Genomic DNA, 21709 nt, shown 5'->3' on the forward strand with positions numbered 1-21709 from the left:
TTGTGAGGTGTGGCAGAGAGCTGGAGAAGCTTTTCAAGCAGAACAGACCTTTCTTAATGAACATCTGATGACCTAGTGAAATTGCAAAGCCATTGAAATGTAATATAGTCTGGAAACATTGTATAAGGAAAAAAAAAAAAACAAAACCCAAGAGGTTTGTTTGATTAAATTTAAGAAGGAGCTCCTTTCCCAGATGGAAGGGTAATAGAATAGCAATGTTAAATCTGCAGCAGTTTTTGTGCTTTTTTAAAAAAATCATAATTGTGATGGAGAAAAAGTCTTAATTATTTCCTCCTTTCCATCACCTTGTCCATTTCCAGGCCAATTTCAGAGTTCTTTTTAATCCGAGATACCAGCCTCATTCCTAACATCCTGTGGTTTGAATACACAGTCACGAGAGCAGAGGCAAGGTAAGTGATCTCGGGGGGTGGAGGAGCTGTAGCTGGTTTGACTTGTTGGGTGTAGCTATTAATTTATTTTCTAATATGTAGACAGCTGCTGCGGTAGAATAGTGCAGACTAAAGAAAAACCAAGTTGTAGGTTAACAACTACATCTGGAAGGTGAGTCTGTTGGGAAGTGTTGAGGATTAAAGAATGTTTCATTTAAATAAGTCAGTATTTCAGCTCCTTAGCCTGTGTTCTTTGCAAGCAATCGTTTATAATCTTGCATCCACACGTGAGCTTGTGCACGCTTAAAACACGGTGGATGTTCCAGGACTGTGAAGAGTAGGAAGGACTGATCTCCCTGTGGAGTATGATGGGAGCAGCTTAATTTTTGTGCGGAGCTAAGCAGAGCCTTACTTTAATCCTTCTGGTTTCTGCCCCCTGGTTTGCCTCCATACCCTGCAATAGGGTCGGGGCCGCCTCTCTCATCCTCCTTCTGTGTTGCCATTGCAGGAACAGACAGCGCAAGCTGGGTACGAAGCTCCAGTGACTCGGGAAGCGTGGGGACCAGAGTGCACGTTTTAACGGAGACAGACAAGAGCAGAAACCTGGGAGCAGCAAAGGAGCCTTTTAACAGACGGACCAAAGGAACAGGCAGGGACCATAGCCAAAACCTGAAAGCCTTTGCTCTGCTTTAGCAGTTAGCGGGATGCTCCCTGATGCATGTGGGACCGTGCAGGAGTAGAAACTCATTTTCAACACAGATGCACATTGCCGGTTGGAATATACCATCGTGTCTACGTCAGGGGAGGGGGGAGAAAATGCCTGGTGTCATGTTCGGGGGAGGGAAAACCAAAAATGAATCCTTTCTGTGACTTTTTTTTTTTTTTCAGCATGAAATATACACACTATTTATTTATTTTTTTAAATGGAACTATTGTTTTTGGGGTGGGTGAGGCGTTGATTGTGTGTTTTGTTTTTGCTTTTTGTTTGGGCTTTTCTTTTTGGAAGAAGATGACAAAACTAATCTCAAGTTGATCATGCTTAATTAGAGCTTTTAATTTTTAAAAACTTCTTAGGAGGGAGGGAGGGGAACTAGGATGGGGTGACCTCGGCAGGAAAGGAGAGGAAGCTTTCCTTTCCTTTCTGTGATCAGTTTGGGAGATCAAAATCTATTCCAGCTGCACTTTGTACAGATGGAAAGAAAGACTAAAGATCTGATTTTTAACACTAGTGACGGTTCTGCAGGGAAGCCTGCACGGATACCATTAAGGGGAGTGTGTGTGTAAAACAAAGGACAAACTGAAATATACTGACTTTTTTTTTTTTTTCCACTGCTGCTCCTGTTGTGTAATTAGCAAGAGTGTCTTTCTCAATCTCTTCTAGGTGGCAAGATTATCATACATATCTCACATTTATTCCATCTCTTCCTTTATACTTTTATTACCTCAGGGTTGCTGTGATCTGTACAGCTTCTGTGGTTGTACTGAGTGTGCTACCGATGGCACTAGAAAGCCCATTGGTTACAAGCCGTGCTGTGCTCCAGGGAGAGTCAGCCCAAAGCCTTACAAAATTCAGTTGTTAGTCTCTGTCTTAAGCACTGGATTTTAAATTTTTTTTCTGTTAAAGCTTAAAGGAGGGATTTTTAAGAATATAATCAGTGACAACCATAAATGAATAACGAGGCAAATGAAATATCTAGCTCTGCTGCTGTCTGAATTGTTTCTCCAAGAGTCCTGTTAGAGTCCAACCTGAACTCAAGTAGTGAGCTTGTCCTAGCAGAGACTCCTACGTCACAGTGGCTTGGCCGGGGTTCTGCAGTAGTAACCTTGAATGCTGAACTCCTCCGAGCAAGTTTTGCTTTCCATCCTTCTTCCATTCTGATTCTTCGTGTGGCCAGTCAGCGCTCTGGGTGCTCTGTCTCTGTGGGAGTGTGCCTGCCATCTGTGTGTGCTGGTGATGCCTACGACGTCTGTCATCCCTGAGTTAACCTGGCAAGGGCTATACTCAAACTGCTTCAGGGCTGTGCATGGACATTTTCTGTATCTGGAGTGTATAATGCAGCAGTTCAAGAGTAACTACAGGGCAGTATTTATTCAAAGCACAATTGACTTGAACTTTCACAGATAAAAGGACAGCTTCTGAACTGGCTCAAAGGTCCATCGGTGTGCCATCGATGCAGTCATGTCAGCAGAGGTAAAATGACTGTCACATCTCAGTCTTGCTGCCTGTTTCACTCTCCACTTTAATCAGACTCCTGCATTATAAAGCTGCTTGAAGTGAGATGAGTTTCTGTTGGTCTTGATTTTTTTTAATTTTTTTTTAAGTTTTCATCTGTGCCTGTTGCCATAGGAGTTTGTGTGTTCGGATGGAGTGGGAGCTGCTGTAGAAAAACTGTCGGACAACCAGAGTGTCCAGCTGTTAACTGTAGAAAGCAGTGATCCTCATCGAGGAGATAAGGAATGAAGGCTGTTTAAATTTCTGTTTAAGTAGCTATGAGTAGTAAACTGTTTTCAGTTGTTACAGCAAATACGTATTTATTTTTTTTTTAACAACTGTTTAGTATGTGCATAACATGAGCAATCCTGTTAACAACCAAAGGACCCGAGGACTGGATCTGCTTTGAAGGTGCATCAGAATAAAGAGGCATCTTGCAGGTTTCACAAGAATATTTGGTCTGACTTAGACCAGCTCTATTAAAATGACACAGGACATCAGATAGGCCACATGATACGTGTTTCAGTTTGAAAGCTGGTACTTACCACTTACTTCTTGCAAAACCGTGTCTTTTCTTTTTATATCTCTCGTAAGTTAACTTACAAAGCCAGAACAACTCTCTTCCTCAAGGACAAGGCTGAAATTCGAGTGGATTGTTTGAAGAGTGGCTAGCACTTCCCTAGCACTTCCCTGGCCTCTCTTAAGCTGCTATGACAGACTGCTGGAAAAAATATGTGTGGAAGCACCTATTGAGAACTAGAGCATCGGGGAGAGGTTTCATCTCCTCGTGGAGAGCAGCGTAGTGTAAAAAGCTATTCCACTTCACGTTGCCTTCAAACCCAAGCTTCCTACGGTAATTCTTAGGAGTAAGGGAAAGGAAGAAGAGCTCTTGTAAGACACTGTAATAAACTCTCCTCTGTTCTCTGTGAGTTGTTTGTAATCTGCATCTTTTGCCTACTTTTGCTGTACCTTTCCAGAAATCTTTGCAATACTTGATATTGTAGAAATTCCTTAGTGATCCCATGGATTTTTTTTTTTTTTCTTAACTAAATGGTGCTGTGCAGGAAAAAGATTTGAGCTCTGCCTTATTATCCTACACTTGTATGACGTCTCCTGCCACTAGTTTCTGAAATGGAATATTTTCTTTGGAATATGTGGCTTTGCAAGCAGATGCTTTCTGTTCCTCCCCTGTACTCAAGGGGGCTGGATGGAGATACTAAGACAATAAAAGGAAGGTGACAGAATGCTGTGGTTCACTGTTCTTGCTGTCCCCGCACCAACATCCTCCCATAAGGGCAGTTAATGTAACTTCTGCGGTCTCTAAGGAGATTTAAGCCTTTTCGTAGCATTTATCTTTTTATTGTGTTTCGTTTTATTCAAAGAACGTTTCAAAACTTCACATGACATGGATTATGCTACCGAAACAGTATTTAACACAGCTAACCAGCAAAGCATGCAACACTACCAGGCTGTGTCATAAATTGCACTCAGACCCCAAGAGTTATCTGAATATTTTCAGTCTGTGCGTTTCTTAAACTATTTGTTCCAAATGGGTAGTTTTTTCTGGAACTTAAGTTTCTTGTACTTAATGTGCCGTTAAGACAATGGACATCTCTTGATGAAACAATCAGAAACAGGGAGAACAGTATTCAGTAAGTCAACACCAAAAAAATCAAGAAGGTATGAATCAGAAGGACATCACATTTTAGAACTTGTACAACAAGAGAAGACTTTTTAAAGGAAAAACCTTGTAATGATTTTAGTGTCCTTTCAAGCACTTAAAAAATCAGCTTCCTTCATCTGAATTTCAGCTCCATATATCATTAAGGATGCATTATGTGGTTTTTGAATCTTGTATCTCTTTCAATGCGATAGTCTGCTTCTTGCAGCTGTGCTCTGCTGAAGCCAGTGGGATATCCAGATTTAGATCCAGAACAGATCAGTCCCATCTTCTGAGATACAGTCACGGCAGCGCGTACTTCTGCTTAATCTTTAATAGGCACTTTCCTTTGAGAGCCTTCCCTTTTGCTGAGACAGAAAAGGGCCAGTCTCAAATACTTCAGTGGCAATACTGTAGCATCAGTGGTTGAAGGCATTGCAGGCAGGGAAAAATAACTCATCCACGAGCAAGAGAGGTTGATTCAGTACAGGGGGAAGATTACTTTGGCAAAAAAGAATATTTTTTTTTCAATGTAAAAGGCCTCATAAACCCCGATGTTATTCCAGCAAGGTTTGGTCTTTTATGTAGTATTTACACAATCGCTTACACTGTCATAATACTGAGTATCCTCTTGCAGTTTTCAGTCTAATTCATAGAGGAGTCAACAGAGCAGGGATGTGCGCTTGCAGGTTTGTAGTGCTCCTATTGGTTTGTGTTTTTTTTTTTTAGACTATCACACTCCATTCAGGATTCTTCTAAAAGATCAACTAAATCCATGTAGATGATGTGAAAGTGGCAGTTCATACAATCACTGGCTGTGCAGGTGAGTTTCAGTTAAATTTTCTTTTTTAAGGTTTATTTAGGTATAAGATAGAAGCTCTGAAATAACATCCTTTTAGGAAAAATGCAGTAGTGTTGGCTTGTGTCTTTCAAGAAGAAAATTGGAATTTTTTTTCTTTTACTTTAAACAGGTTTAGTGCAAGTTTCTTTATAGATGTTCACCAAGGCACTTTGATCACGTCCCTTGCTGTTCTACAATCAGAAAAGTAGCAATTATGATCAAGTATTCCCCTGTAACAAAACAGGTCATCAGACTCCTAGTGCTTCTTGTTTATGGAGATGTCCCAGCAGCCACATCTTGAAGGGTGTGCAATTTTAAATATTAAATTCCTGTTGCAGAAATAGTACTAAAATTCTTCATTACCATATGATTTTACTAAATAAAAGTATAGTCAGGAGCTTGGATTCTGGCAGATTCATTGGAAGCGCTGCTTACAAAAATTCCTATGCTAAAACAGTATGTTAATGTTTATATAGAAATCTTTTATTGTCTCAAGTTTTGTCAACTGAACATGGAAACACCATCGTGAGATCCTGCTCTCACAGAATGGGGCTGGCACAAATCTGAGTAACATGGCAGTAAGAAAAAAAAACCCTCCAAAAGTGGCAGAAAAGGTGTTGTACCGTTACTGCAGCAACAACGGCTGCCACGGTGGACAAAGATCTACAGCGCCCGCATGTTCTCAGCTTTCTTCCTGCTTTTCAAGGTTTTCTACCTTGTTAAAGGAGAGTGATGTGGGCCAGAAATGGAAGTAGGTTCTGGAGTTCCTGCTCAGAAAAAAATCTTATTTGTCCACAACTTGGGCATAACACATTATGCAAAAATAGGTTGTTCCTGAAAGCAAGGTATAGAACCCCATTGGATTAATGTGCGCCCTGGAGGAGACCAGGCATGTGGCCTTCTGGGTGGTAAAGAGAAGGTCAGCATCTGTTTCTTTTCCTCAATTCCAAGAAAGGTACAATGAAGCAAGTGTCCTGCTAAACGCATAGGCAATCCCTTATCCTCTCCGCAAATGTTAAGGTAGACAAAGCCAAAGGTAGCAAAACCTGTGTGAGAGAAGTTTTGTAGAAGGTTTGTGGGGAAAAAGTTTTATGCTGAGCCTGAAGATCAACGGGTAGGACAACAGCAGCAAGCTTAACAAAAAGCCCAGAACAACAACAAAAAACCCACCTTAGTTTGTAGCAAATGATATTCTGTTGTTAATAGGGTCAGTGCAACAGACAGGAGATCCCAGCATCCTAAAATGAGGGGAAGGGAACATTTCCAAGCCTGTAAAGGATCTAATGGTCAGAGTGCCTGGGATAAGTAGTGCAGTGCACTCTAATGAGGCTGGATCTGCTCTGACTTAAGAACTTCTTTCTCCCCTTGCAAAAGTTCAACGGTGGCGTTTTGCTGGAGCAGCAGAAAAATCTTCAGTCAAGTTTGAAAGATGCCGCGCTCTTCAGAACACTAAACCAGCAAAAAGACTTGGTCTTACAGTAGTTCCATCGTATAATAAACATTCCCTGCTTTTCCAGGAGAAGAACTACCTCACCAAATGGATTTAGATAGTGGTAAGGACTGTGCTTTCTGTATTCCTTTACAGTAAATTCCATAAAAATCATATTTCAGTCCTCTTTGAGGACAGGAAGGTGCACTTTGCATCGATAGGAAAGGATCAGTCAGTTCTACTTCGGCTTAAGACAACGTTTCCTCTCACCACAGAGGCTAATACCTGCAGATGACCATTCTGTAATCTCTTGCTGAAGACACGTGTTAGATGCCCTCCTAGGTTCCAGACAGGGTAAGATGTCACCCCAATCATTTTCTGAGGAACTGGGAACTTCAGTGCATGAGGGACAGCCCCTTTAGTTGGGGGTTTTGCATTCCGTTTGCCTTTTACAATTTGGATTTAGGAGTGGACTGGAGCAAGACCCTCATGTCTAGCAGTGCTTTCTCAAGGTAATGCGACATGCGGGCTGCGTTTGTGTCAGCACAGCTGTTGAATGCTGAAACTGCAAAGTTGATGTGTTCATCCATAGGGTTGTAACAGATTCCATAGCCATCTGGAACCACGGGACCAAAACACATCACGCAGTCTGTCTTTGCTGGGACCTGTGGAGACAATGTGATTAAAAACTTCTAACCAGCCAGCCAGAAATGTAGCCATCAAATGCCAACAGCTCTGTCAACAGCAGAAGAAACTGCCATCTCATGGAAATGCTCTAGAAGAGGACCTTTTGGTCAGACCCACCTACCACCACACACATACTGGATTCTGCCATTTAGTAGCAATATTTTTTCCTATGTATTTGCAAAGGAGTATTTCTTCTCCCCAAGACAAGCTTGTAATAAATTACAGACAGAACTATATCAGTAAGAATCACAGCACAGCAGATGAACGTAAAGCTATTCTGGCAGCTAAATGCAATGGATACCATTTGCAGGTAGACACCAATCACTTATGGTGACCTTGGCCTTGGTTATGCTGGTGTTTTACAGGGTTGAGAGGGACTGTGGCAGCTCTAAGATCAGATCTGCAGTTTTATGGGATTGGCAGCAGGCTTAAATAGTTTGTCCCCAAATGAAGATTAGTTTCTAACAGAAGGGAATGAAGGAGAAATGTGGAGAAGACAGGCAATGAGAGGAAACAGAGCGCGCACTGTCTTTGCTCAGATGAGTCCTACCTGGCTGGTTGAGAGGTTGAAGTGCATTGCGACAGCGTAGGCCGTGTCCATGAACAGCTCGGGCATGCTCACGAGGTCCTCAATAGCTTGAAGCTTCAAGCCTAAGAGGTGGCGATCTATTGCATTGCCCCTTATTGCCTGTAACGAAGGAAGACTAGATGAAAGCTGCCTGGCAGGCAAGCGAGCAAAACTATTAAGTTCTTTGGGTTAAAGAAAAAAGCACTTCTAAAATATCTGCAAATGTTTAATGTTAGAAGGAAACTAGAATCTTACCTTCAATAGGTGGTCTTGTTTGTAAGGACTGTGAAGTTAAACACACAGTGGAACCAACCTTACAGTTCCTGCCTATGGGTTCCCTCTGGTTTAAGGGGTCTTCAGGCAACTTTGGCATTAATCGGTAACAGCAACAGTGAGAACTAAGCTATTTTCATATTTGATTCTCTCCTTTCGGTAAGTCACAAGGGACACTTAAAGCACTGGCCGGAGAGAAAACATTCAGTCCATGGTCTACAGTACTCTCAGATCACAGTTAGACCTATGCAATAGCACTAATGGCAACATCACTATGTTAGCAGAGAAAGTCTCATCTTACATCGCAAATGAGGGTTCTGGTGAAAAACCCCAAGTCTGGCTGCATAGAGGGCACTCACCATATCAGTGTATTCCCTGTGGGCCTGGGTAGCTCTCCTCAGCAGCTCTGCTTTCTCCTGGTCCTGAGAACACATAGATCTGTCTGTAAATTTTTCTGCAGAATGGAAAACCTCATTTTGGCTGTTCCTCTAGGATGGAGGGCACCTCTGCCTTGTGTGTCTATACTAGGCTATTTTTATATTTATTAGATTTAATTTTTAAATAATTTTGTTTCGCTGTTACTTCATTCTGAATGGAGTTCTCCATCCATCAGTAGCAGAACTTAGTTTGTGTTGCTAAACAGACTTTCAGAAGGGACATACTTCTTTCTGGTGGGATTAGAGATGTCCACGTTTTGTTTCCCAGGCTTTCAGTACATGTGAAAGGGAAGCCAAATGAAACCCAAGGTGTGTAACTCTATACTCCAAGCTATGGTTTAGCTCAAGTTCACATCGGGTGCAGTTCTGCTTAGCTGAAACCAGCTGACAGAGGGTTAGCCAAATAAGCAGCTTTCCTCTTTTTCTGGAGTGGAGTCCTCGTACTCCACTTCTTTGAGATCCTCACCGATTTGTCAGGGCTGTCCATTGATTGCACAAACTGAAGAGACTGTACGGAAGTGGAGCGGATGGTGTCTGTGCGGCCCAGGCGGAACATCCTTAGCGATGCACTCTCATACGTGGCACAGGCATGGCCATACATCCTGAGGGGTGGAGAAGAAAGTCAGAGAGGTGAGTTTGTCTTGAAAAGAAAGGCCTCTTGTGAAGCAGAAAAACTGGGGGGAAGGGGAAGACTTCATGTGAGTGAGTCCCATCGACAGCTGACCTCTGATGCTTCTTTACTGGGATTGTACACACACAGAGGGGTAAATCTCACTTGGGGCTTGGCAGCTGCTACAAGTGAGATCTGCTGTTCAGTCCCAGTGGATGGGGAAAACATGGGACTTGGGAAGGAGGCCATAGCAGCCTGTGAGAGACTTCTCTGCGACACCTTTATCAGCCTTACGTGTATGAGTTTGATGGTGAAGAGGTTGAGAAGCTACTTACTGGTGGTCTTACCTGTAATATGCCAGCTGCAGGGCCAGCTGGATAAAAGCATCGGGACTTATCTTCTCTGACTTGGGGAAGGTTTTCCCAAATTGATGAAAGACCGTGACTTTGACATCCAGGTCTTCGACCATTCTGCAAGGACAGAAAGAGGAAGTGTTCATTTGCCTGTTGCTTGTTCTTGTAACATAAAGGTATGGACTTGCTTTCACAAGGCTCAGAGAGAACAGGGTATCTGGAGCTGGCCTATGGAGGGACAGAGAGCTCCATCACACACAGATTTGTTTGGGCAGCACCACAGAGATGAGCTTTTTTGGCCATTGCTGAAAATGTTGACCAGGTTAGATGGGCGCGTGCGTGTGTGTATGTATTTATGCTCCAGTATCCCCAGTTAGATCCAGTAAAGCCTTGCTCTTTCTCAGTAAGTCGGATGGATTGGTTATTACCCCTTTCCAGCAGCTTTGACTTTACTCCTGGCTGGCGGTTTTAGTGTGCTTTTCAGCTGGGTTCAATGCTGTTGACCCAAGAAATCACTGCAGTGGGGGAAGCCTCATTTAAACCACTGGCACGTTGCAAAGGGGGACATGAATTATTCCCTCAGTCAGCAGACCTCTCCACTGCTTCATACTTACATGTTGAGGTTCTGCTTTGCCTTCTCTATGTCATTCTTGATTTCTGGGGTGATGTTAAACCGCAGCTTTTTGGGCATTGGCAAAGGAATCATGGGCGATCTCACCAGCTCGGGTTTCTTCCTGGATAGAGAAATGATTATGTTTAACCAGACCTTTAACGAGGCTCAGCTGAGCACACCAGGGCCCAGGTAGAAATACATAGATCTTCCCTAAAACCTTGTGATGTTAATCACAGGCTGAAAAATTCTTCACAGTGCCATTATAGTGTTTTCTGAAGGGTATGAATGAAACATCTGCACCTTCTGCCCCAAAGAAACACCTCTCCCAGGCAAAAGTCCTCCTAACTCTGAACACTGTAATTTCCTGAGGATGGAAGCAGTAGCAAAACTTATCAGAGCAGCTTGGCCGCTCAGTTCCCTTCACGAATACAAGAACTGCAATACCTAATTTGCCCACCACTGCCCCCTCTCCAGAACTAATTCCTAGGGGGTGAGCTGTGAAGAGGCATGTTCTCAGGTGGCAGGTGGTTTAAAAGCTATCTCCAAAGCTGAGGAAAAGCAGAGGAAGCAGGACTCACGTGTATTCCACGATGTGATCCAGAAGAGCAACAATGGGTGGGCCTTCTGAGGGAGCATGCTCGTACACGAGACCACAGGAGCCATCTTCAGCAATGATAAACTAGGAGAGAAGCACGAGAGGAGAGTGTTGGAGACAGACATCCAGTGTGAGAAGTGGGAGCTACCCAGAGATATCTGCTCTGTAACAGAATGGACAGTGAGCCTGTCCTTGCACCCTGGAAAGGTTATACAAAGGTCCCATTTAGCAGAATAGCAATGGACGCCTTTCAGCAGGCCTAGAAGATCTGGTAGCACTGTTACAGTTTTGCAAACTTAACTGGATAAGTGTGTGCCTGATAGATGCATTGGTGTGCTCAGTGTCCTGTCCACAGACTGGTCCAATGGTTTTGATGTACGTAGATGGACACATTATACAGGAATAATATTGCCATGTACTGGCTTACCCTTACTTTTCAATTAGCTGGAACATCTAAGCTTCATCCCATCAATGAAGAGTTCTAAATAGGAATAAAATAGCTGAAAACATTATGAAGAGTTCAGCAGGTTTGAGAAGAATCTTTGAAAGCACCATTGCTACTATCCACAAGCCAGGATATACAAACTAATGAAGGAGAAGCTCAAATAGCAGCTGCTGCTGAAGGCTCTTGACAAGATTGAATGGAGAAGAGATCAGAGGAATGCCGTGGGATGGCAGCTGATGTTTGAAAAAAAAAAAACCCCAAACAAAAAAGCCGTTGGGCAGCTCCTGGCAGAAACAGAAGTGACAAGCCTAGGGGAGAGACAAGGAACAGACCTCCCTACGTTTGGGCTGCCTCCAAGCAGCGAGGCATTGTTCACCACAGGCAGAAAATTGATTTACAAGGAACACAAAGAACTGCTACACTGAATAAGCATGGGCAGAGGAGTAAAAGAAACAAAAGTCCCTGTGGCAGGAATAAGTGCTTTGTGGTGACTGCAAGGGAAACTGTAAGATCTCATACTGTCAGCCACCACGCCTTGTCTCCCCTGTTTCTCTACTCTCTTTGATACGAGGAAAAACTTCCTGCGAAAGTTTTCTCGGATTTCATGGACTTTTGTAGTCTCAGGAAAAAGCATCTCGTTCCAGACCCGTGTCTTCAGCATCTTTAGACCATCAGCACTTACTTGAAGGGTTTTGTCAAACCATCGGTTCCCACTGTTCCAGCGGCTGCCTCCGCCATGCAGCATCTGGGCGGCCACACGGCTCTTGTAGATGTCCTCAGAAACCCGTGGCATAGGCGCATCAAGGCAGACGATGCAAATGCTCTTCTCAATCGTACGCACAGATTCCTTGTTGGTCTTATCTGGGAGAGAAATGAACAGCAAATAAGGAAGGGGAGTTAAAAAACTTCCATTTTAATTGGAGGGAGATTGAAATTTGAAAGAGCAGGTTTGAAGGGCCAAGTGCTGGATTCCCATTGTATCTCAGTGCAATACTGGTCATTTAGGGGTGTATATGGTTATTAAAATTGTAGCCAGCTGGGCTGTTACAGATGTGAGCACGCTGCATTCACCCTCCTTTTTTCACATTTCTTGCATCCCACCCATTTGGAAGGCAACAAACTCTTAGGATTTCAGGTCTAACAAACCAAGCTTCAGACTTTACCTTTTACCTTCCAAAACAGAACTAACAATACTTTGCAATGAAATCAAGTTGCTTCTTTGAGGTCGAAGCTCACGTTTTCTGTCCAGAACAAGCTTCCAAAGTAAAGAACTGAGCAGAGCACAGGGGTGGGGTTGGTAGTTCAAGCATTCATGGTGTTTATAGCACTTGCACGTTGGGGACTCTACAGACCTTTCAGGAGGTTGTTGTAGGCTTTTGCCCAGCTGTTTCGGTGGTTGGTGGTGAGGATCCCAATAGGTTCTTTGTTTGTTTGGAGGGAGGTGTTCCATATCTTCTCCAGCTGAATGAAGAGCTGGTCAGTGGTAAGAGGACTTCCATCACTGTTGTAAACATCCAGCTCAAAGAACTGAAGGTGAGAAGAGCGGACAAGGACAGAGACCGAACGTGAGAGAATATCTTTGTTGTCCAGCCCCAGAAACAGGGAACAGGCACTTTGAGGAGGTAGGACCTGACCTAAGAACCCAGCTTGTAAGCAGACCTTTGCAGGATGCTCAGAATTGAGAGACCCAAGTCCAACTTCCCTTGCAGGGCATAAACACAGTCCAGGTTTTAAGAAGGTCAGAAACCATAGCAATGAGGGCCAAAACACGAGGCGTTCCTATTTCTGAGACTCAGCTGTGGAGGTAGGGTTTGTTACCCAATTTCCACATGCAGTTTCCAATTCCAGACATGATCTCAGGGCTTTGAGAGACAGGAATTGCAGGTATAAGAAACAGAGGAAGAGAGGGTTTTTCTGCCTCGTACTCTGTTGCTCACACACACCAATTCTAGCTGTTGGCCAGTTAAGGCCAAAGGGGATAAAGGAAGCAGGAATGAACTCCTGGTGAGGCAAACCTTGTGGGCAGAGACTTTCTGTTGCCTTTCCTTGGGAGCACAGCTAGCTGAAAGGGACACCTGCATCTCAACAAACCTGGAAAGCTCAGGAGCTGCCGTACCTGGAAGTTGTGAACCACTGTGATGTGTCTGGACTGCTTTTTGCCTTTGGCATAGTTGACAATGGAGTCCCGCTTGGGCCCAGGAATGCGGCAGGATGAGAGGATCTGGTAGTACTGGTTCATGCAGAGGGGCTTCCCACCCATGTACTCCACTGGCAGGGTCTCACTGGAGACACAGCAAGGTAAGGAGGAAGGGGGAGAGAAAACAGACCAATGAGAAGGTGTGCACTCCCCACACAAAACAGGCATGGGCTCAGCCATGCAGTTCTCCAGCAAAACCTAAACATGTTGGTGCTGGTGGTATAAAAATGGGGCCGTCCTTCCCCGCTCCTACCAGCTTTCTTAGCAGGGGCTACAGAAAATATCTGTCTGCTGGCCTTTCATTTGGGAAGGGGAAAAACACTATCCTCTCTGTAACACCAGAGAAACAGATCTCTCGACCTACTACATAGCTTAGCATAGACCATGCTGTCTGTAGAGAAGAATCCAGGGCACAATACACTGGGAGATGTATTGTTTCCAGTGAAATGGCAGAAAGAGGATTTTGGCTATAATTTTAAGTGGAATCTGCTGTGCTATCTATGACTCATGAGTGCGACCGGGACTCAATTGATCACTTGAGCAATCATATTCCAACTGCCCTTCTCATGGCTGGCCCTGAGCCTTGTCTGAATTTGGATGCAAAAGTGGGATGTTGGTAATGTGTTAGTAAACGTATTTTTAGAACATAAATAAGGCATGTTCAGCAGAGATTTGCTGGTGATCAGAAGAAAAAGAGCAGGGAGGAACAAGTCTCTCTAGAGCTCATCCCGTCTAGCTGGGAGATGAGAAACACCAGAAACCCAAAACAAGAGAAACAAATTCCTGTAGCCTGAGCTGTAACTTGTTCTGTGGGCAAACAAAAGTATGTAGCTCCACAGGACTGTCAGTCAGGTTCACTCCTTCTAAGCATGTACACGTGCCAATGAAAGTATTAAGATAAAGAGCACTAAGAAAGAAAAGTAAATTTGCTTTTTTCCAGTGGTAGTGACCTTGGCAGCAAGTGGTGATGTTGATTACAATATCTGTTTTCAAGTATGTGTTGTGTTCTCTTGCCTTTCTATTTGGAAGGGAGATCTATTGACTAGGCTCAGCCTTTCTATGACAGCAAGGAACACGTGAGAAGTCAGGAGGGTCTCTAACTTACTTGTCAATCATGGCCTTGAAATCCAGGATGCCCTCGATCAGCCTGGCAGCAAACCTAGAAAACCATCAAACGTAACAAATTGAGATTCAAACACAGAACATCTGGGGCTGAGGAACTAGTTGTGGAGGGCTAGCAGAGCTTCTCTCTGCTCCTTAGAAAGTTCAGCCTTTCTGCCAAGCCCCTGTCATGGCCATCTCCGGTGATCTCATACAGCCACGCTGGGGTTGTGATTTGAGATTGCTGGATAGTCCTACCTTGTGGCACTTTTTTATGTATCTTACTTTATAACCAAGGAACTCCGGACAACTTTCAAGAAAGCGGGGTTCGGTCCAGATTCATAAATGACCCTCTAACAGCAGCACTTTTTACTGATGTGTTGTGATTTTGTCACATCCTAGCGCTGAGTCTTAGCATTAAAACAACACTGAGAAAAGGGGATTTCTGCCCTTCCCTGGCCATGTGCCACCTCTGAGTTTCAAGCCAAGGCGCAGCTGCATCTCCCTGTGTCCAAGACTCACCACTGCTGACTTAGTTCCTACCCAATGAACGTTCTGCTGCTAATGCATCTCTTAAGAGCATTCCTCTGGCATTGAGGGATCTGAAACAAATGCGGGCATGCTGCATGCTGCCACCGAGGCGTTGTGTTTACCCAGATCGACATAAACACTGCAAATGCCAACTCCCAGCGGGGAGGGAGGCTGTGACAAGCCACATCAAACTGCTTAGCTTGGGAGTGACAGGTTGGCCTACTCTGACCTGGGAGCTCCCACCCACGCGTGGGAGGAAGGAGGCAGGAGGTCACTGTGACATGAGGTTGGAGTCAGCTGAGTTTCAAAGGTTTTAAAGCAGCATGAACATTTGGCATTTGCAGGCAGTGTCATCTTGATCTACTCAGCCTACCCATCCCTAGTAAAGATCAAAGGGTGTAACTTCAAGAATGGAAGGGCTGTTAAACAAATAAGGCATCCTGCAAAGTAGTTTTCAATGAAAATTTCCCAGCCTTATTGCAAAACCTGAGGCACTAAAACAGCTGGGAAACAACAGTGAGACAGCCTGTGCTCCTTTCCAGAGAGCAACCAGCCTGGGAGCAGAGACAGGGCTTGCGGGGGAGATGGGGGAGAGGTTAGCCGACTTGCTTTCAGCCAGCAGTGTTGCCAGAGATTAAGGAATGGAGAACTCCCCTTTCTAAACTTGCCTTCTGGTTTCTGAAGCTTTAGTCTCAACCCACGCTCTCAAACTTCTTTCTGCAGCCACAAACTATACAAACACACGTGTAAACTGTGTTTTACGTGGGAGCCCAGATTCTCATGCGGCTGCTCGATTCCACTGTTTGGGGCGCTGGTAGTGCTCCTGATCTTATCTTCTATTTGGATAACTCAGGAGTGAATAATAGGAGAAAGAGCTTTCAAAGATATTTGTCTTGTCTTGTGCTGTCCCTGCAAGGCTCACCCTCTGCACCCCTGCTCAGGTGTATCTGAGGGAGTGGAAGGGAGGATTTGTTCTCAGCCTCGCTGCTCCCGGGGCTGGTACTTTTGCTCTGTCAGAGCAGCCATGACTGGTAACTGTGGCGAAGGTAACCCTGTATAAAGGTCAACGTTAAAGTTTTGCAGGTGGATTTAATGCACTCATAGTGGTGGTTAAAAATTAAAGGGAGGCCACAAGGAAGAGAGGACATGGCAGGGTTTGCAAGAAAAGCTTGGAGAGGCTGGTCATTGTAAAGTTTCCCAAACCGTAGATCACAAGTGAAATGACACAGCAGGGCACAGTCCCCTGCAGGAACAGACTGAATGACAGTCCCTGCAGCAGACTCCCCCATTCCTTTAAACTAGCAAACTCCAGAGGCATTTCTGGTTGGTCTCCCTTACATGCCTGGGCTACTTTTTACACCTCCTTTAACTGCACACACAATCTTAGTGCCTCTTAGTCTTCAGTGTGTCAGATGAATCCTCACAATGACTCCAGCCAGTGATTTGGCCATCTCACAGTGAAGATCTACGCTAGAGCCAAGACCAAAACCTAGGTTTTCAGTGCCTGTTTAGTACCTGAACCACCAGAGTCTTTGGTTTTCTCCCTTGATGAAATATTTAATCTGGTGCAACCAGGAGTCTCCTTACAGCCTGGCAGCCTTTCCTTATCTGCACAGCCCTCTTGCACAGCACAGACAGCTATCAAACTTGGGGACCACGTGATAATTACTCTCTCTCCCAATCAGCACGAACACCCTCCTCCCTGTCCAGCAGAGATAGCTCATCCCATCTGAAACCTTAAGAGAAGGTAAAAAAGGACTTTTACCTCAGCTGACCTTGTCGATCCAGAAAATCCTGCTTGGGTAAAACCACACCTGGGCTGGAGTGGACCACCACGGGCAGGCGATACTCCAGGTAAGCTGTCTTCAGCCACCAGTCTGAGAGCTGGGACGGAGAAAGGCAACATGCAGGCATGGCATCTGCTGCTCTTTGACCCAAGCCCGGCTTAACGGTCTCAGCATCCTGCCCCCAGCTCTGTCCCACATTTTGCAAACAAACTGTTTGGGTTTTGTGCTTTGCACATGGATGAGTAGAGGGGGATTTGAGCAAGGCAGTGGGGGCTCCCGGTGCAGTGCTCGAGCAGAGGGTTTCCTTCAACTTCTTGGGCCAGTTCTGTGGTGCTAACAGGCTTCAGCAACCACAGACATGGTCAACGACTCCCTGTTCTGCCATAAATCTCTCTGCTCACCGAAGTCCTGGTGAGGAACTCACACAGCTCAGGGAGGTCGGCAGCAAACTGGTTATTAAGGTGATGCCATTAAAACACAGGTGCCAGTGGATGCAGCCAGGACACTGGAGAGGTGTGCATCAGACCTCCACCCTCCCTAACCAGAGCCTGGGGACAGAGTCCCGACCTACCCAGTTCTCCATTTTTTTGGCTCTTCTCTCCAAGCCTTTCTGCAGCCTCTCCCCAACACCTCCAGGCTTGCGGAACTCAGCCACCAGCTCCTGCGTGTGGTTCAGCTCCTCCTCGCTGATGATGGGCTGCAGAGCCAGCAGGTAGCGGTCCAGTGTTTGCTGGAGCGGCGGCACGGGGAGATGGGGCAACGCTTCCTGATGAAGTTGGAATCTGCCTGGGATCTTGCCTAAAGCTGTCGGCTTCAGCAGGCCGTAGGGCCTGGCCTGCAAAGCACAGAGCAAATGTCGAGACAAAACTTCCCCCCGATGTGCACGAGGTAGCAAATAACCTGGATCTGAGTCTCCATCCCAACCTCTCTGAGGGCACACAAAGCGCCAATGCGAGGTGCAGGTCTACTGATGGCACACTGGAGACCGTTGTAGGCCATCCAGAAAAGCTACAAAAAAGAAATCTGATCTCCCGATACTGTTTCTCAGCTCGTTGAGGAAATGCCGCCAGAATAATGATACATCTCCAACTCTCTGGGCACCTTCCAGCTGAGAATTTCCATGTGTTTGACAAAGTCAAACCCTTCCATCCCATGGTAAGTGGGAAGAAAGCAAGTTGTGAAAGAAATATTCATCTTACGTACTGTCAGAAACTGTTTTGTTACATCTTACAGCAGCGTTAGGCTATAAAGTTAATTAGAACCCTTGTGCCAAATAAAACTACCCTTTGGCCTTTGAGGAGGCAGAATTTAGGTAAGTTTGGGGCAGGATTAAAATGCCTCTTCTCCAACTGGCCAGGGACCATGCATCACCAGCGAAGGTCAGGGAACGACTGGCCGTGATGTGCAGGCCTTGGGGCAATGTGCCTTCATGCTGGTGAACCTCCCAGTTACTGGAGAACCCAGCTATATTAAGAGAACCTCTGTCCAGTTGTACCAGTATGGGACTGGCCAAATTACGGGAGCCTTTGGAGAGAGAAAAGTGAGAGCTTTTCAGGAAATTGTGGGTGATGCCAACAGGCTCATGGGATCTCATGGCTCTTGTGGGAGCCTTAGAAAGCACCATCTCCCTGGGTGGAGAAATGAAATGGAACAAACCCAACGGCTAACCAGGAAATGAACCTGCTAATTGTTGCCCCAAAAGAGTAACAGCATCCTCTTGGGTGAACAGGGTTGGACATCCTTCTGTTTGAAGATGTTTAAATCGTGCTCTAAAGGTTTTCAATTCCCTCTGCTCCTCCCTCTCTGTTGGATCTACTGAATCAGACATTCTTCTACAGGACTCTGGACTTTGCATCCTGAGTGCACTGAGGATGCAAAGCCAGTGAGAACATGCCCTTTGATTTCCAAGGCAATGAGAAAAAAGCCATCCCCCCACCTCCTCCCAGGAGTTAAAGCACAGAAAAGAAAAAAGAAACAGCTAAATTTGCAAGGTGACAAAGCTTCTGCATGGTGCTGAGCCCCCAGAGAAAATGCTCTTTGCTCTTCGTAGGACCTGGCAAAAACTATGTGATCAAGGTTTGGAGAAGAAATGTTAAAAATAAGAGAAGGGGGAATTACTGAAGCATGAAAGGAGAGTGGGGCTAGGAAGAAATGAAGGGTGTTAATCATGGCAGCGTGGGCATACTGTACCTTCTCTGCTTGCTGCTGCTTCCTATCCATGGCTGGTAGGACAGAAAAGATCGTAAACCTCTCCCTCGGCCTGTCTCGGTTTCCTCTTCCACCTGACAATGTGCTGCCCATGCAGGGCGTCACCTTATTAGCAAACTGCCACATGACTGCTCTGATCAGAGGGCTCAAGGCCAGGCTCAGGCCCGGGAGAGGCCAAGGTAATCAGACCATTCGGTTGCGACAACTGCCATGGAGGTGCCTTTCTGGGAAGCCCTCCCATGGCCACTGACCCTCAGCCCTGCCATTGCCCGATTGGTGCTTGCTGATCAATACCGTGTGGGCAGAGTCTTGGATCAATAGCTCTGGGCCTCCAGCCATGGCAGAAGTGAAGGTGTTGGGGACATTGTTCCCTCAGCCTTTGCCTGGACTATGAAACTACAGTGGCTGTTGTAAGAGAAGCCTGAACATCAGGCAGGAGAGACCCCAATTTACATCCTGGCAGCAGGTGACACTGTGGGCTGTCACCAGATGGGACAAGCTGCAGGGAGGACTTAGGGGGGCGATGGGGAATTTGGTCCCTCTGCTCAGGCAAAGGTGGATGAGAACAGCGCTCCAGCAGGAACGGACAAGTGACCCCCATCACTGTGGGTGATGGTAGGATTAGTTGGAGATGGGAGGAAATTGAGTTTGGGGCTAAAGGCAGTGTCTTAACTGCCCTCACACCCCAGGCATGTGTGGTCATTATTGCAAGCTGAGATTTTGGGGAGCTCTTGGTTTTCAACCCTTGAAAAAAAATAAAAATAGGTATCTCCAAAGAAGGGCAACAACAGAACTGTGCAGTCAGAAGAAATATCACCCCCTCCTTCGCGTCAGGCTCATCAATGAGGGGCAGACAAGAAGAGCCTTCTACATAGCGAAGATCAAGTATGATGATTCTAAACAAACACTTTTCAGATTTTCCCTGGGGTTACAGGGAAAATCCCAAACCAAATTAATTCATGGATTTGTATCTTTCCTCTTTTATGTCCTCTGCTTGTTTGGTTTGAGGTCAAACTGAAGCGTTTGGTGGGAGGAGGAATAGCGATCGCAGCTGAACAGAGGAGGCAGCTGGCAGCAAATAAAGCAAACAGTCCACCTTTCCCCACAAGCAACAGGGAAAACGAACACCAGCAGAGCGGGGGGCGTGCAGACATGGCCAGCTCGCGGGATGGCAGCGCTCCCAAGCCACGTTCCAACGCAGCAGATGACCTTTTCCAGAGCCTGCAAAGCTGGTGGGAAATCCACCTGCGGCCCAGGGCTGGGGGGCAGGAGGAATTTCAGAGCAGTGTCTGATTCCCAGCACAGCCACAACATACAGTGTCAGGTGACAGAGGTTTGTCTTTTTCTTTTATTTTTAAATCAGAAGCTGGAGAACCCCTCAATCCCAGAGACAACCAGCCCTGCCTGGCCCCTCAGAAAGTGTCTCCGGGAGTGAATCCACCATGTAGCTGCTGTCATCCCACTCTGCCTCCTCCTCCCCTGGGATCCCTCAGCATTTCCAATAAACAGTTGCTAAGCCCAGGTGCGGGGCTGACAGTTCTGCCATGTGTGTAGCCTTCCCCCTGCTTGTGGGGAAAGCCATGTTTTAAAGGCGAAGCCTGCAGCCACAGATAGCTGCCTCTCGGGCTTCCGTCGCCCCTGACCAGCCATGGCCACCAGCCCCAAGCCCTCAATGGCTGACAGCTCCGGGGAACGCTCCATCGCCCAGCACTGCCTCAAGCCATGCGAAGAAACCGAGTGGGTCTGGAGGATGGATTACCTCCAGCAGCGTCCCTGCCCAGCACCCAGCATGAGGAGCGCTCTCATGGCACCTCACCGGTGGCCAGGCCTCTTCCTCCCCTCCTCATACCCGGGGTCCTCGTTCCAGGGACACACACCCTGCAGCAGGCCTCAGTCGCCGCCCCCATGGCTGAGCCAAGGAGGCCACTCTTCTCCCCCAGGTTCGGGGAGCGGTGCCGGACCCTGACATTAGCAGTGCCACCGACTGGGGCAGCGTGGGCCTCGGTGCCGGAGCCTTGCGGAGCTCTCTCTTCCCCTGTCCCTCCTAAATGCCTCGAAGCTGGTGGAGGCCCCCGCGGCAGAACCGGCTGGTGTCACCCGGTCCGGCGGGACCGTGGCCGTTGTCGGGGCCCGGGACTGGCCGGGCACCCTGTGCCACCTGCCCGGTCCTTCCCGGCCTGCTGTCACCCCTCGAGCGGGTGGCGCGACACGGCCGCCATGTCACGCCCCCGCCCCGGGACCGCTGGAGGTTCCCCCCCTTTGTGTCCCCGCGGCGCCCCCGCCCTCAGAGCGCGGCTGGCACTTACCACAGCCCTCGCCACGAAGGCCAACATGGCTCCGCGCCTGCCCGCGGGCCCGGCCACCGCCCGCCGCAAGGACACCGGCGACACCGGGCGCCGCCGCCCCGCCGCCCCTCTCAGCCGCCAGGGGGCGGGGCCGCCCCGACGCCATCTTGGAGCGGGGCGAAGCCCGCGCCGCCATCTTGGGGAAGGGCAGGGTCTCGCTGTGAGGGGAGGGAGCGTTGCAGCCTGTGTCAGAGCAGGGATTCGGCTTCTCTGTCAGCTGCCTGCTCCGGACGTTGGTGAGGAGGCTCCTCCTGCCTTCCGAAGGGCGCCTCCTCTCCCCTCCGCGCACACCCGCTCCTCACGGCGCCGTACCGCCCCACACAAACATGGCCGCCCTGTGGCCCTGTGTGGGCAGAGGAGGCCATGCCCCGCACAAACATGGCGGCGACGGTGGCCAGGAGGGGCCATGCCACAGGCTTACCGCCCTG

General features: G+C 47.0%; 2 protein-coding genes across 5 annotated transcripts in view; one reads left to right on the forward strand and one right to left on the reverse strand.

The window, feature by feature from the left end:
• DOLPP1 (dolichyldiphosphatase 1) overlaps positions 1–3841 on the forward strand; it is a 16804-nt gene extending 12963 nt beyond the window's left edge. The window contains exons 7-8 of one of the 2 annotated variants that reach the window (XM_074161308.1): positions 321–410; positions 898–3841. In XM_074161308.1, the coding sequence (XP_074017409.1) occupies positions 321–410; positions 898–934 (127 nt within the window). In that variant the 3' untranslated portion in view covers positions 935–3841. The remainder of the gene's footprint in view (positions 1–320; positions 411–897) is intronic. The other variant, XM_074161309.1, reaches the window with a different exon arrangement.
• CRAT (carnitine O-acetyltransferase) lies at positions 2899–21354 on the reverse strand. 3 transcript variants are annotated; one of them, XM_074161305.1, is made up of 14 exons: positions 21243–21354; positions 17300–17563; positions 16707–16825; positions 14415–14468; positions 13229–13394; positions 12465–12639; positions 11795–11973; positions 10651–10751; positions 10074–10193; positions 9454–9576; positions 8963–9098; positions 8419–8481; positions 7769–7906; positions 2899–7196 (listed from the first exon to the last, which is right to left on the reverse strand). In XM_074161305.1, exons 1-14 carry the CDS (start codon positions 21267–21269, stop codon positions 6981–6983), a joined length of 1881 nt encoding a protein of 626 aa, XP_074017406.1. In that variant the 5' UTR covers positions 21270–21354; the 3' UTR covers positions 2899–6980. The 3 variants fall into 3 exon arrangements, with proteins under 3 accessions (XP_074017406.1, XP_074017408.1, XP_074017407.1); XM_074161307.1 differs by having other exon boundaries at positions 3927–7196; positions 16707–16816; positions 17411–17563; positions 21243–21269; XM_074161306.1 differs by having other exon boundaries at positions 3985–7196; positions 7841–7906; positions 21243–21344.
• Positions 21355–21709: the final 355 nt, after the last annotated feature.

The sequence above is a fragment of the Numenius arquata genome, chromosome 19 (assembly GCF_964106895.1).
Source record: "Numenius arquata chromosome 19, bNumArq3.hap1.1, whole genome shotgun sequence".
In the NCBI taxonomy this organism is placed as follows: Eukaryota; Metazoa; Chordata; class Aves; order Charadriiformes; family Scolopacidae; genus Numenius; species Numenius arquata.

Coding starts and splice junctions, on each gene's coding strand:
- CRAT (XM_074161305.1), bottom strand. CDS start 21,269: ATGTTGGCCTTCGTGGCGAGGGCTGTG. Junction 10,194..10,650: donor GATCACATCGTGGAATACAC/GTGAGTCCTGCT, acceptor TTCTCTATCCAG/GAAGAAACCCGAGCTGGTGA. Junction 9,099..9,453: donor CTGCAGCTGGCATATTACAG/GTAAGACCACCA, acceptor TCCACCCCTCAG/GATGTATGGCCATGCCTGTG.